General features: G+C 42.6%; 1 protein-coding gene across 2 annotated transcripts; it reads left to right on the forward strand.

Annotated features, from left to right (window-relative positions):
* Window positions 1-631: 631 nt before the first annotated feature.
* Window positions 632-15,373, forward strand: TMSB15B (thymosin beta 15B). Of its 2 annotated transcripts, none has more exons than XM_030209407.1 (3): window positions 632-744; window positions 11,271-11,378; window positions 15,225-15,373. In XM_030209407.1, exons 2-3 carry the CDS (start codon window positions 11,276-11,278, stop codon window positions 15,260-15,262), a joined length of 141 nt encoding a protein of 46 aa, XP_030065267.1. In that variant the 5' UTR covers window positions 632-744; window positions 11,271-11,275; the 3' UTR covers window positions 15,263-15,373. The 2 variants fall into 2 exon arrangements, with proteins under 2 accessions (XP_030065267.1, XP_030065268.1); XM_030209408.1 differs by lacking the exon at window positions 632-744 and adding an exon at window positions 1,289-1,387.
* Window positions 15,374-16,079: the final 706 nt, after the last annotated feature.

Here is a 16,079-nt window from a genome sequence, read left to right on the forward strand (position 1 = left end):
ATTGCAGACTTCGGAAATAAATTTGCTAGACAGCTCTGGTTACAGTGCAAGGGACTATTCTTTTATTAGGGCATCTGTCAGTGGCATAGCCAGGGGCTGAGGGGGGCAGGGAAGAGATGAGCTTTTGGGCACACCTTCTTTGGGCTCAGGCCCACCCTAAATTTGCCAGCTGGCTACTCTCCTGTTTTAAAGAATGACATTGTGACTTCAGAAGCAGCAGATGGATCCTAGGTGAAAACGGGGAACGGGCACGAGTGGTTGTCAATGCATGAATAGAACCTGTTTGTAGCCCAGAAGAAAGGAAGTGCATCTGTCTGCGTGATAACTAACATCTACATAACTGTAATTGTTTAAAAGTATTTTGGTATCTTTTATTCGTTAAAAGAATATGAGCTATACAATTTTAAAAAAAATCTTTTCCACGGCAAAAAAAAACAGTTCGAACATTTAATCAGACAACAAAATATTAATTCCATTCTTTTTTGGAACAGGTTGGGAAATGTAGTCCACTTTTAACGATAGCCACGGATGAGACAATTGCCACCTCCAAATCTGTGGCTGTTTAGTCTCGCCCCTACTCAATCTTGTCAGAAAGTTTAGTTGAGCCAATGAGAGCGAAGCAGGCGGATCAGGTTTTAAGGCTACTCCTGCACTATAAAACGATGAGGCTCGCCTGGGAGGGGACAGGGAGCACAGATTCACCTTAAGGATTGTAGTAGCCGAGGACTAGTGAGAGCAGTACAGGTAAGACAGGTTGCGCCTGAGCTCTGTTTTAGCGTTTGGGAATAGCGCAGCTAGGTGTGCAGGATTCCGACAGCTTCACGAGCTTGGGGATGATCCAAAAAATGGAGAATGCATAAAGCCTACTAGACTCTTTTTCCAAGATGTCTATCTCACCCTTACGAAAGCATCCTGGGGTTGTGGGTACTTTGGGCGGGAGTGAGAGTGAAGTGTGTGAAGGGGGGGGGGTCTATCTGTTGGAACGGACACCCCCGTTTCGCATTGTGGATTGACGTTCCAGTGCAGCAAACCTCTGTTCACAGCAGGTCTGGGGAGACTCCTAATGTTGCAAAACATTTTGCTCCTCCAGTTCTTGATTTCAATTTGCTCATATAAAAGGTGTGGCGGCAGCATGTTTTAATCAGATAAACATAGCCCTTTCCAGATCGAAATTTAGTTTTTCATCTCGTTATTAGTCGCACTGGTTGTCCCTCTCGGGCCGGGGCTGCAGGCAGTGCGCTCCCCCCCTCCCCCCCCCCGCCTTTGTTTCAATTTTTGCCCTTCCCCCACCCCGAGTGTTTCCTTGTCACTCACTAGCTGTTGTGGGGACTATTAAAGATAAAAATTGGTTTTGCCAGACTGAAGGCACAGCAGGACTTTCGAAAAGGTAAGTTTTAGCTGTAATTCATCATACTTTTTTTTTTGTTTGTTTTTACAAAGATGGGTACTTAATTCTTAAAGTACAGGAAGTGTAAAGTGGGAGTGTGTGGTGGGGTGTTTTTTTTTTTCTCCACTAGCTGTTCCTTTGCCAGAACGTTTTATGGAAATGCCATGATTGATGACGCATTCCTGTCCGCTCTTCCATGCGGGGGCTGAAATCGCCTGCTTTATCCGCCCTCCTGTCCTTGCCCGAGTGGGGAGTGGTCTGGAATGTGTGCAATGCCATAATGAAGAAAGTCCCTTCACAAACGTCTGATCTGAAGAAGCCCTTCAGCCCCCGGTAGCTGTTGGGCTAGTTAAAAAGAGGGGGCAGAGCCATTGTTAACAGACCAGAGACATGGAGGTTTCTCTGTTCTGTGGAGCTAGGACTTAATTAACATTAATGCCTTTTCAGAGATTTCTATCCCTGAAGCGAAATCGTCGTTAGGGAGAGGCCGTAGTTATCTGTACCATCACGGGAAAAGACGTTATATTGAGAGAGAATGTTATGCAAGACATGCTGGTGCTCATAGATTATTAGTTCTGCCTTCTCTAGGGATCCCTCTGGTAGGCTGCTCCTCCCCCCTTAGTAAAATACCACCATGAGGCTTTTCTTCTCCATTGTACGTGCGTGTTCCTCTTTCACAGCTTTCTGTGCCGCATTACACCACTTTATTAAAAAATTATATAAGTTCTTCTGCCTGTTCCAACATATGTACCTGCTTCCATGGACCGTGAGAGGGTTTTTTTTTTTTTTTTTTACAGAGCTATGCCATATTTACATTCTCATGTTGGAAAGAATTTTTTCTGAGGTAACACCATACTTTAAGAGATTTCAGCTTCTTAGGCAGAAGCAGGACAAAGCCGTCCCCTCGGTCTCCCTTTTTTTTTTTTTTTTTCTTCACGAGGCAGGCGACAATCTAGGCCACTGCTGACAAGCTCAAACTATGCCCCTCTCAAAAATGTACCCTGAACCATCCTACAACCGCGGCAGAAAAATTCTTTTGGATTTTATTTATCTAGAGTTGCTAGGCTTGTTTGTTGGTAATGGTTGGGCCTACTCAAAAAAGGCAGACTCTCCCCCCCCCCCCCCCGGTTCACTGAGACCAATATAAACATAGTAGATGACAGCATATAAAGACCTGCAGGGTCCATCCAGTCTGCCTAACATACGCATAATTAGGGACCCTTTTACCAAGCAGCAGTAAAAGGTGGCCTGTCCAGGCAACCTAAGTACAGCAGGTAAGTTTTTTTTTTTTTTTTTTTTTTTTTTTTTTTTTTTTTAAGGGTAATAAATTGCCGTGTGACCATTTGCTGCTGGAGCTCACTCTGTGCCCACTGCTGGTGTTGGAAAAAAATATATTTTCTAGCGCCAGAAATGGCATGTGGCAGACCCGGAACTACCACTACTGGGCCAGCTCAGCAGTAGGGCCAATTTGCTGTGCACAGTCTTAAAAGGTTCCCTTAGTGTTGAGCTGTCCTTGCCATTTTCAGAGCGCAGACTATAGACATCTGTCTGGCACTGGCTTAATATCTTCAAGTAAGTTAATAGCATGGCAGAAATGAACTTCTTCCTTATGCCAGCCAGGGTATGTTGAAGATGATCTCAAATTCATTGCTAACACTAACCTCAACACTTTCCAAAGAGAGCCTCCTCCTGGATTTCACATGTGCACAGGCAGCATTGACAATTTGCAAGTGCATCTTCCTATCATCCCACTGACACTAGGATAGTTTTTGTATATTTTCATCATATTTTCTTGGTTTCTGCATTTGTTGGTAATCTTTCTCCATATGTAGCCTTAGTAAGGCATCTGTTAATTGGTGTGGGCTCATCCAGGCTTACCTCATGACTTGTTACTCCAAATTGTGCTCTGGGAATTCATTTTCCTCAGATTTCTCCCTTATTTTGGCATTCTGCTCCTTTCCTGTGGAGACTGATATGGATGCACTTAATGGGCATTAGCGTTCTACTGCATATTTAATTTGGGCTGAATTGAAAAGCATTCTTATGTGCAAGAGGGTGAAAGTGCATTCATCTGTGCCTGGGCTCTTCCTGTCTGCTGTAGAAACAGTGTTGTGGAGAGGCTATGGGGTAGATACCCTACCATTTTTTTTTTTTTTTTATAGGAACCTACACTAGTATGTGTTACTTTCAAAAAAAAATGTTACTTAATGGTTGCCTTATTTTTAGCTTTTCTGACAACTTCAGAAACCTCTCGTATGTGGATCAGCTTCTGGCTGTGGGATGGTGCACTCCAAGCTTGGTGACATTGACAGTGAAGTCTGGCAGTGAACCTCATGTTATAGAGGGGCTGGTGTCATTTAAAAAAGATATATTTATTGCTTCAGCTGGTTCCTCAAAGAATTCGGTTGCATGTTTCTAGGCTAGTGCAGTTAGTCAAGTGCTTCCACAAGAGTGGCTGTGTATTGTACACCAGCATTGATGAGACACCTACTTAGCCATGTGCTGGGGTTGAAAGAACTCCTGTCTGCAGTTTGTGCCGCTGCTGCTTTTCCCTCATTGTCTCTCTTAAATTGGCTGATACCTGTACTCCAGCACCCTGGTGTTTTCTGGGGTTCCGATTGACGTTCTTCTCTCTTTCACAAATGTCACATTGCCAATTTTTCCCCTTTGGTGTCGTAGAACCACGTCCTTTTCTTGCATCTACTTAAGGTACAATCTTATCAGATCACATTGTCATTTCGGGTGTTGGCCTGGATGGGGGCAAAGATTCAGACTAATGTTGCAATCTTTACTTCATTTTATAATGGTGGTTTCAGCTAAGCAGAGGCTATCTTCCTTTTCCAAATGTTCTTTTCTTCTCAGAACTGGAGTAGCCTAATGGTTAGATAAGTGGACTGAGCCAGGAGAGCCTGATTAAAATCCCACTGCAGCTCTGTGTTCTTGGGCAAGTCACAGAACCCTCAATTGCTTCTGGTTCAAAGACTCCAAAGGATTGAAGTTGCACAAAGGTGAAATTTTCTGAGCATTGGTGCCAGTTAAGCTCCCACCTTAGCTGCAGGCCATTTTATACTTGTTTCTTAAGCATTCATAATTCAGTTACTTAACTCTTCAAAACATTCCCTGAAATAGGTGTATTAAGTTTGGAGGTTGTGGTAATGTCCAATAGAGAGAGGAGGTTTGCGGGGCAAGTGATTATTAGATTGGGACGAATTAAAATTAGGGAAGAAATGCAGTTAAGAAAAATGTTGATCTGAGCTGGGATATAGTTATTTGCACAAGCATCACTTTATGACAATTTTTGCATAGCTATCTTTAGTACATGGGACAATTTAAAGGTCTGTTTATGATGCAGTTATTTGGATTTTGGATTCAGCTCATACCTTTTTCAGTTGTAGCTCAAGGCAAGTTACATTCAGGTAGAGTAGGTATTTCCCTGACCCTGGAAGGCTCATGATCTAAACATTAGCATGTGGTAAGTGCCACGTAGCCCGTGGCTATGGAATTGAGCATGTGCATTTAGTGCAGGCTAATTCCTTTAGGGGCCCCTCCCACTGAAGTTTAGCATGTGCTAAGTATGTACTTGAGGCCAAGATCACAAGATGCAACAGCTGGATTTGAGCAAGGCTTCCCTGGTTCTTAGCCTTCTGTTCTAATCATTAGGCTTACTCCTGCATGTTAATTGCCAGAATTTACACGTGATAACCACCAGACTCCTGCATTAACTGTTGACGGGTGTTCCAGCATCTTCCCGTAAGTTAATGCAGAGGAGTGGCCTAATGGTTAGTGCAGTGGGCTTTGATCTTGGTGACCTGGGTTCAATTCCCACTGCAGCTCCTTGTGACCTTGAGCAACTCACTTAACCCTCCATTGCCCCAGGTACAAAAACTTAGATTGTGAGCCCTCTAGGGACAGAGAACGTACCTGTATATAATGTGTACAATGCTGTGTACATCTAGTAGTGCTCTAGAAATGATTAGTAGTAGTAAATGCCCATGTGTTTGTTGACTACATTGTAGATAGTGCAGTACAGTTATGAGGTGCACCTGAATAGTGCAACTCTTCTTCATTAACTATGAGGCACAGTCCCCACTCATTTGCTGTCCATTTTCCATATTAGGAAGTTAATGTGGGAATTAGCATGCCGTCATATCATCGTGTTAGCACACAGTTTCTCCCCGACCACTTAGTAGAAAGTTGCACAGGGACAGAAATTTCACCCATCCTGGCTCATCCTCACTGGAATCTAATCCATACCCACTAAGATTCATTCCATCCCTGCAATTAATTTCCGTCCCCATCTGTAGGGTTAACATATGGCTCCAGAACTACTACTTACTACTATTTAGCATTTCTATAGCAAAAGGAGGACGGATTGAGCCAGCCGGGTTTTACTTCCATTGCTCAATCCGTCCTCCTTTTTCTGGAGCCATATGGTAACTCTACCCACCTGTATCTGTAGGAGTCAAGCACTATTACTCGCTTTCAGCCCTCCATTTCCTCCTAACACCCAAAGCCTCCTGTGTGGGTTTTTTTGTGTGTGTGTGTGGGGTATTCACTATTCAGCCAGTGAGTGTGCCAAGCCTCAGCCTCATGTTCTGGCTTCCTTCCTGAGCATTCCAAGCCTAATTCTGGTGCTCTAGTTGCTTTGCTTAGTGGGCATTCCAAGCCTCATTCTGGCACTGCCAGAGATTTGGACTAAACTGCCATGGGAATCCCACCGCAACTTCTTCCATCCCCACGGGATTCCCATGATCCCCATTCCCATACAGCTCTCTACTGCTTAGTTCTGGTTAGTAGGTAGATGCCATAGTGTATCAGTGACTCAAAATGGGGTAGACAAACAAGATGCTAAGATCTGCAAAAGCCAGAGGCAGATCTATGCCACAATACCAGCTACTACACTTTGTATGCTGGAGAAGGCAGCCTGGTAAGAACTGTCCTGAACTAATTTTTAGCATGGGGGGGGGGGGGGGGGTTCTAAAAATGGCACTCAAAAATTGGCACCAAACGCAATTCTATAAAGAGTGCTCCAAATTGAGCGCCCCTTAAAGAATTTTATTTTATTTATTGCATTTGTATCCCACATTTCCCCACCCATTGGTACGTTCAATGTGGCTTACATATTATAAGAGAGACAGAGTTTCGTTGAAGTATCGTACTTAAAACTGATCTGAAGTGGCATGGACTATGTTTATAATAGTCTATGAGAATGAGTTGATTGGGTAAGGGTTAGTATCAATGTTTTCCATTTCTGAGGTTATTACAGCAATATTTAAGTAGTTTTGAGGTAGGTAGACGCTGGAGGAAGGAGCTTCCTGAATAGCACTTAGAGCTGATTCCAGCGCCTAAAGTTGAGCTTGTATTTATGCTGTCTGAAACCTGACTGTAATGCTGGTGCCCAAGTCATGGCATTTCAGCACATAAATTTTTGGAATGCCCTTGACTCACCCATGCCTCCCCTGCCACACCCCCTTTTAAGTTGCGCACTCTGGTATTTAGGAGCCCAGTGTTTGGCTCCCAGTATTCTGTAGGGTCAGATTTAAGTTTTTAGCTTTTACGCATAAAGACATATTTACATTCAACAACCAAGTTACTTACATTCATTATCCCTTATACCCCTACTAGGGTTCTTGGATCTTTATAGGACCACAGGTTAGTAATACCTTATTTAAAAAAAATAATAATTAAAAAAAAAAAAACCTAGGTGGGAATCAACCCAAGCCTTTTTTATGTGGCACCTATTCTATGGAATCATCTTCCAAATTATCTTTGTACAGAAGAGAATTTTTAAAAGATTTAACATTTTGTTGACTTTTTTTTTTTTTTAAGGAAGCCTTTCATATTGAACTACTATAAATGGTGATAGCATTATACACTAGCTTCTCTGCAGAACACAGCTTGCAGTGGAATGGGATGGATTTGAATGACTCGTGAGTGTTTTTAGGTCTTTCCTTCAAAACAATGGGAGTTCCTTTTTTTTATATATTTTTGTTTTGCTTTTATTTGGCTATTTTTATACTTTGATCTGTATAACTTAAACAGTATAAACATTTAATAAACAATAGTATGCAGCCAGATGCGCATGGAAATCTAAATTGGTACCATTAAGTTCAGTAATTAAGGCCTATTCATACTTGAGGGCTTGTTAACTAATTTAGTGGCCCACCCATCTTGTATCCATGATGAAATTTTGGCACCATGTATAGAATCTGGGAGATTGTATATTATTCCCACTGACCATTAGTAACATCCCTAGTGGAACCCTGTATTAGGGTGAAACATGGCCTTCTCAGGTTGTGATTTTTAATTTGTCCTCAAGTGTTATATTGCATATAATAAAACTTTTCTGTTTTTCTGTGGTTTGTGGTATTGATCTGCTGTGGTTCTCTGTCAGAAGGTGTAATCCTGTTCCATCTTGAGCAAAAAGGCCTTTGTTCCTAGTGGTGGATTTATATCTTCAGCTGGCCTCACATGGACAGCTAACCAAATGAAGAAAAAGAAGCCTTCAAGATATGGGGCTTCTCAGCTGTACTTTATTAATCCCACCCAATACGATCTGTGTTAAGGCTAGAAACGCCTGTATCAGAGGTCTAGACAAACATCAATAAATAAGTATAAAACAAAAAAATGGAAATTTTATATGAAGTTATAAGTATCAATACTCTAAAAGGCAGAACATATACAGAGGTAAAATGCTAATTTAAATAGTCAATGTATCATAAATGTAAATATCAATACAAGAGAGGAGCAAAACGTACAGAATAATGGAATCAAAACATAATTGACATGTCTGACCCCAAAATATAAGTAAAACATAAGAATAGGTCTTAATGAATATACACATAATATGGGAGCTGCGTGTAGCTCATAAGTAATGGTGGTATCAGTATCCAAAGAAAACAGTTGTCCAGCTGCCACTCCTCTTCCCTTCACTCAACCCCTGTTTTACCACTGACAAGTGCGGTCAGGATGAGGTAAAGGGCAAGGATCATGGATTTACTTTTCTGTGGTACAACCATTCTGAGAAGGCAGGAACTGGGAGATCATAAACATGCGCAGATGCCCAAGGCCCCACACCAGCCCAGCTTTCTTTCTTTTCCCTCTAAGCAGCAGCAGCTGGGGGGGAGGGGGGGCAAAAATCTCTGCAAACAATGAAGGTAATGCATGCATACCATGTATATTTGACTATAAGCTTTTATATCTCCTGTATATTGTGGATACCCTGAAAACCTGAGTGTGGCCATAGGATTGGGTTGAGAACCATTGCTAGAAATGAAAAGTAGGCGCCTACTTTACTGTATAGAGTACTAGCTTAATAGATTAGATATGCGCCTATAATTTAGGCATGAGCATTTACACCAGCCATAAAGCTTGCATCTAAATACTGGCGATATATGCTCAACTTCTAGTGTTCTGTAAAGTTACGTGAATAAATGTGACTCCGCCTATGTGCCCAACTATTTGTAAAATATACGCTATGGACCAGAGTCAGTAAATGGTGCTCAAAATTAGGCACTGAAGAAACATAGGCACTAAGCGCTAGTCTAGGAAGGACACACGCCCTTTATAGAATAGTGCATAGAGCCGTGTCCTGGGCCTCACTGTAGGCCCCAGATGTATGCCTGCAGAAACCTGGTGTAAATGCTAGCACCCAAGTTAGGTGTGCTGAGGCCATATTCTACGTGCAACGATTTGGAACATCCTGACACACCCATGGCCACGCCTCTTTTGAGTTAGGCGCCCTGACTTATAGAATAGCGTGCAGCCAGATGCCTGTACAAATGTTAATGAATACTAGTTGGTTGGTAGCACCCAATTAATGATGGTTAAGGGCTCATTCAGCCAATTTGCGCACACATCTCAGCAGCATGTGAAAATTTGGGCACCATATATAGATTCTGGGGGTATGTCTTTATAAGATGTGCATGCATTTACAGAATAGTGCTTAGATGGAATTTTGGCATTTATGCACATGTGTGCATAGATATTACTGCTGACCCATGAGCCTCCCTTCCCCCAGACTAATGGTAATGCTAATCAGATAGAAAACGAAGGGAAAAATTCATCCTTCTTTAAATTGGACTATTGTCTTACATTTTGGTTTTATAACCTTTATTTCTGTGCAGGCTGATTTTTTGATATTTCAGGAAAATTGTTCCCTCTTCTTAAGTCATGAACAAGTCGCCTCTTAGCGGATTCTATATAGGTCACCCAAAGTTGGTTGCAGATCTCAGATCTGCATGTAATCTGATTGTTCAATGAAGTATTTTAAGTTGATGATTAGTATTGGCAGTTAAGATTTACACACAGATCTGCCAAGGGTGCTATTCTATAACCTATGCGCCTAAACTTTTTATAGCGTACAGCTCAAAAGGGGGCATGGATGGGTCAGGGTGTTTCTAGGATTTAGGTGCAATTTTATGGAATGTCATTTGCACACGCAGCTGCCATTAGTTGGGTACTGGCATGTATACAAGGTTTTGGCAGGCTTAAGTGCTGCACCAAGCTAGTAACATATACATAGCATAGTAACATAGCAGGTGACGGCAGAAAAAGACCTGTACGGTCCATCCAGTCTGCCCAACAAGAAACTCGTATGCGCTACTTTATATGTATACCTGACCTTGATTTGTATCTACCATTTTCAGGGCACAGACTGTAGAAGTCTGCCCAGCACTAGCCCTGCCTCCTAACCACCAGTGCTGCCACCCAATCTCTGCTAAGCTTCTTAGTATTTTGTAAAGGTTGTTCACCCTTTACAGAATATTAGTTTAGTACAGATCTTCCCAGCACCTAACTTTTGGGTACCATTTACTGAATCTGCCCCTTCATGTTGATTGATATATACTACTACTGAAGTACAGATGTAACATAGTAGATGACGGCAGAGAGAGACCTGTACGGTCCATCTAGTCTGCCCAACAAGGTAAACTCGTATGTGCTACTTTGATTTGTATCTGCCATTTTCAGGGCATAGACCGTAGAAGTCTGCCCAGCACTAGCCCCACCTTCCACCACCGGCTCTGCCACCCAATCTCCGCTAAGCTTCTGAGGATCCATTCCATTCCTTCTGAACAGGATTCCTTTGTTTATCCCATGATGTATAATAGACGGTAGATAATCTAGAACTTTCTATGGTAGGAGCAGACTGATCATATAGGCAACCAGGCAGTGCCCATGGGCCCTAGTGGACTCTTCAGGGACATGAAAGATCCCCAATCTTTCCTGCCCTTTGCCACTACTCTGCCTGATGCCACTGCATTTTCAGAATGACTGCTGAGACTTCCATATGGCAGTCTCACAAGGCCCATGAGAATACCACAGGAAATCTCAGCAGCCATTTTTAAAACATGGTGGCACCGGGTGGGCAGAGCAGTGGGCAGGAAAGAGTGGGGTTCTTTCCTGCCCCTGAAGAGGCACTAGACCACCAGAGCCCTTCAAGGTAAGATTGGGGAGGGCGCACTAGTGTGTGTGTGGGGGGGGGGGGGGGGCGCCCAATGACCTTTATTGTCCAGGGCCTCAGAGACCTGTCTGTTCTGGGGGCTCAGAGCCCTGTCAGTTCCACCCCTGTTCTAGGGAGCATGGATGGACTGTTGTGTGATGCGCTCATGCCAAAAAACTTGAATATAGAAACCTGGCCATTGATTGAGCTGTGCCTATAACATTTTGATGCAGTGAGTTTACAAAGGTCATCCTATTAAACCCCAGAACAAAGACGTATTAGGAAACACAGTATGCGATTTTACAGTCCACTGTGAGAACATCTGACTTCATAACCTAAAGCCATTTCTGTAGTTGGCTGGTGTCTTGTGAATGTGGTTAACTTACTTGTTTTCAGATGACTGGAGTTGGTGTAAAGAAGTTTGCTGTTTTTCTTTTTTAGCCAAAATGTCTGACCCAAAGCCTGATATGTCTGAAGTTGAGAAATTTGACCACAGGAAGTTGAAAAAGACCAGTACAGAGGAGAAGAACACCCTTCCCTCAAAAGAGAGTAAGTGGCTGTGTATATATAAGCAGTTTTCTACTTGGAGCGAGGGAGAGGCATGTTTGACTTTTTGATAGAGGAGATTAATTTTTTGATGTGACAGTGGAGGATGTGGTTACCTTGCTAATGACATCTGGGTTTCCTGCTCAGACACGTTTTTTTTTTTTTTTTTTTTGGGGGGGGGGGAGACTCATGCAACTACACTTGCATTCCCTTCTTGCTCTTTATATCTTAGTTAGGGGCATGTATTTAATGCGGAAGTAATTTATTTGCTGTAGCGGACATACTGCAGCTGTATTGTATCTGCTGTGGAAAGTGTTTCTCGACAGACACCACGACCTGCCAGTTCTTCTGCAGATATAACACAGCCTTGCAGTTGTTGCTCGACAGAGTCAGTGAAGACTGCTGAAAATGAGGCAGTCTTGCCTTTGGTTGCATCAGATAGATGAATTTCTCTGTAGCATCCAAGCCAGAAGAGTGCTGGGGTGTTGGATGCCTGAAGCATGTCCTTGGTTGCAGCAGTCTGTGCTAGGGGCTGAGCCTAAGGATGCCTGGATTATCCAGTTTGAGCCCAGAGTGGTATGACTGCAGACGGTGTGCTTTCTAATTTTTGCTGGCCCAGGTGTGCATGAAGAGTGCAAGTTTTCATCCTTGACTCGATGCATGCAGTATAGCCTATGTTCACAAAGAAAACCAAAATTTTTGTGTGCACAGTTGCTAGATGCATGTGCACTCCCTTCTGACCTGTGTGCGCACGTACAGCTTAGAGGGAATACTAGCTGCAGGATGTGTCTCTCTAGCAGACTTCAGCTAAAGAGCAATTAAAAGCACTGGAAGCCAAAAATGATTAATGGCTTACTGTTCAGGTGCTGCAGTTTCTAGTTGGGGTGTACTGTTGCCAGAAAAAGTTCTAGCTCTTCAGAAACGTATACAGCCAAATGGAGATGCTTTGTAAAGTGGAATACAGTTCTTCTACAAAGCTTCTCTTTTAAAGAAATGTAAATACCTTTCCATATTTGTAGTTTGACCATTTTCTAAGGCTTGATGTTTTCCAATTTTGGCTTTGGAGGTCGAAACAAGCTTAAAAAAACAACCCCACAGTCACCCTCTGATCTCATCTATAAGGAATTTGACCTTTTATGTGTTTATACTCTCCAGCAGAAAATATTAGAGCTATTAGAATCACAAGTTAGATTAGAGCTGACTAGCAAGCATGCACTTTTAAGGGCTTTCTTAAACAGAGTTGTTAGAAAAACGCAGGAGTAGATATTGAACTGGCGGCGGTGAGGGATTTTTAATTTTTTTGTTTGGCCGCCACCAACATTCTCCCTGGATATTCAGTGTCTGGCCACCTCTAGGCACCGGCATCAAGTTTCCAAGTTTATATGGCCAGCTATCTCTTACATGGTTAGGTATTCAGCACTTAACCGCCTAAACGACACCACATAGTACTGATTTAACCACTTAGGCGGCTAAGCGCCGAGTAACCGCATAAGTGCGGACTCTGCCCCTGAACCATCTTTGAGTGTAGCGATCGGTGCTGGTATTCAGCAGATAGGCTCACACAGGCTTTTGAAGCAGCCAGGAGCCTTTCCTAGCCATGTAAATCTCTCTCTGAATATTGACCCCAGAATGCACAGACTTGGAGCCTGATTTACTAAAGGCTTTTCTCTAAATCTGTCTGATAGTTGTGTGGTAAGCAATTTGGACGTACTTTTTACAGACTAGCGTCTAGCACTTAACCAGTTGATGCTAGTAATTGGCAGATGCATGCATTAAGTGCTAGGCACTATTCTGCAAACAGTCCAGCCGATATTTAGCGCTGTTTAAGCAGCCTGGAATGGCTCCTGGCTGGTTTAAATAGGACTAATATTCAGTGCAAGATAGCCGGTTATCTCTGAATATTAGTGCTTAGCCCATACTGCTGGATTCTATATAGCATGACTAGCATTCCGTGCTGAAATCTAAGGATATTCCTTAGCACGCATAACTTAATTGGCTTAACAAGCTAATCAGCATTGATAACAGCACCTAACAAGCAATAATGAGCACTAATTGGCAATTAGAATTTGCACGCACAACTCACTGAGCATATTCTGTAATGAACTGTTCCTAAATTCTAATGCGTTCAGTTCAAAAAGGGCGTGGTTATGGGTAGGGGAATAGGTGTTCTTTCGTGGGTGCTCCAGTCTTTATGCACGTGTTAGAATATGGCCCAGTGTGCGTAAAGTTACGTGCAGGGATATATGCCACGTTTGCGTTGATGTAAATGGAGGCATGTAGTTTTAGTTGCCAGAATATCAACTAAGCGTATATGCTGCTCCTAAATCTAAGTGCCGCTTATAGAATATGCTTAGCTGGAATTGTTTACCGCGTGGATATTTTTTAGGTACCTTATTTAGAATCTGGCCCGTAATGGCTGACTGGTTATATCGCACGAAGCTGCGAATATTTGGTGACTGGCTGGCTAAGTTTGGCAGCCAAATCGGGCCACCCAAATAGCAGGCCTGTCTTTGGCCGCTATAAACTTAACCGGCCAGCTCTGAATATTGACTTGGCCGGTTAAGTTTAAGCCAGCTGAAACAAAACTGGATATTGAATGCCGGAAATGGCCCAGCATTGAATATCGAACTCCAATTGCGGCACTTAACCGGCCTGCCTGAATATTGGCCGGAGTGTGCCTGAATCATTTAGCACACAACTATCAGAGGGGGAGCATGGGCGTGTCACCAAGCAACGTGCACAACTTTTGCGCCTATTGCACTTGGGGGAGCCCACGTATAGCAGCCATTGATCTGTTTTAAGTAGGCCTAACCTTTGTCGTGCAGCTGCGCATTAGTATTCCATAATGGCTTAGGCACACCTTTAAGCCATTGTAGAATTGCTGCTGAGCAGACCTCCCTTTGTGGGGCAAAAAAAAAGAAGCCGGCCATCTGAAGAAAATCACTTTATTACCAATTCTTGCTCTCAGATTTAGACGAGTTCACTCAATATGGCCATGTTGCCAAAACGTCTGCCTCAGGGACAGATGGCTACTGTAAACATATACATGTTGGTTTAGGAGTTCAAACCGTAAGAACAAATATTAAAAATTAAAAACAAAGAACATTACATAAATTTTTGGAATGCCCACAGCCCACTCATGCTCTTCCCATAGCAATGCCCCCTTTTGAGATCCATGTGGTAGAATTTAGTCATCTTCATGGAATGTGCTTAGTGAGTAGTGCGCGTAAATTCTAATTAGTGCTAATTACTTAACATTCAGTTATTGGCACTGGCTCGTTACTCAAATTACACATGCAAATTGGCTATGCATGCCGATTTGTGCGTGTAATAGTAGGCGCCATATTTAGAATCCGGGGGAAAGTGTAGAAACATACACATATATTAGGAACCAAAAAGAAACCATCTATAAGCTAATACACACAGAGAAGGTGGCTGTAATTCCAAGCCTTACCAAACTGGTAAAGGATAAATGACAGTTAAAAAATACAAATTCACCAGAACTAAAAATAAGGATGGCAATGACTATAGAATCATTGTTTGATTGCCTTTTGCCTTGTTTTTATGATTGTGTGGAACATGTTTTAGTATGTATGCTATTTTATACTCCAGTTAGGCCTTTTGTGCTCAAAGTAGAAAGAGGCAACGGTACAGTGGTTTAGGCCTGCCGACTGCAGCTTTAGTGATATGTGATTTCTGGGTAGGGTTTCTCTGCATAGTTAACTCACTCCACTGCCGTATTCCCAGCATGCTGTTAAGTGTGTTATGTTGCATATTTGAGTTCCTCATGTATTTAATCGTAATATGCATATCTTGTGGAGTAACTAAAGTTTGCATTTTTTTTTCCAGCAATTGAGCAAGAGAAGGCAGCTTGTCAGAAGTCATAGGGGACAGATGTGACACCAGTTATGTGCTCTTCCTCTTCCCCCCCCCCCCCCCCCCCCCTGTTTTTCCTAATCATTTTTTTATGGCTGTGAATACAATCAAGCCTTTGGCTTAAAAAAAGTCTTTAAAATTGAATCCTCCTAATTTGCCAAGAGCTTTGGAAGGCAGAGGAGAAGCGCACCCTCTCCCCATTCCCTGCTACACCAGCTGCTAAGCGTGTCCTGACCACATACCCACCTTCTGCTTTATGGGCTCATCTGTTTTTACTTCTTGGAGCAAGTGATGAAGAAAGTTAGAGGTGGAAACAGCTCGGTGAGAAACTGCCAAAGATTTGGGGAACTGTGATGAATGTTGCTTTGGTCATCGGAGGAGGTGGCTTAGCCTGTCTTGTGTATTCACAGAATGATGTATTTTGTTGCTGCAGCTTCATTTTTATTTTTGTTTTCTGTTAAATAAAATGATATAAGTTGTTTGAGTTTGTTCTGTGTTTCTTTACCTTACTGTAAAAACAGAAAATCTCAAATTCTGGCATCTTAACTGTTTACATTGCATAGCAGGCCTCGTGGGGTTAGTGCAGTGTTTCCAAACCTATGCTGAGGATACCACAGGCAGATGAGTTTTGGGATATCCATGGTGAATATGTACGATATAAGTTTGCATATATTGAATCTCCAGTGTATGTAAATTTCTCTTACACTTTCATTGTGGATGTCCTGAATCCCAACTTCTTCTGAGGTTCATCAGGACAAGTTTGGGAAGCCCTGGGTTAGTAATTTGTCATCCATTAAACCTCGTCTAGACTTGCAGTCATAGCTATGA

The sequence above is a fragment of the Microcaecilia unicolor genome, chromosome 7 (assembly GCF_901765095.1).
Source record: "Microcaecilia unicolor chromosome 7, aMicUni1.1, whole genome shotgun sequence".
Taxonomy (NCBI): domain Eukaryota; kingdom Metazoa; phylum Chordata; class Amphibia; order Gymnophiona; family Siphonopidae; genus Microcaecilia; species Microcaecilia unicolor.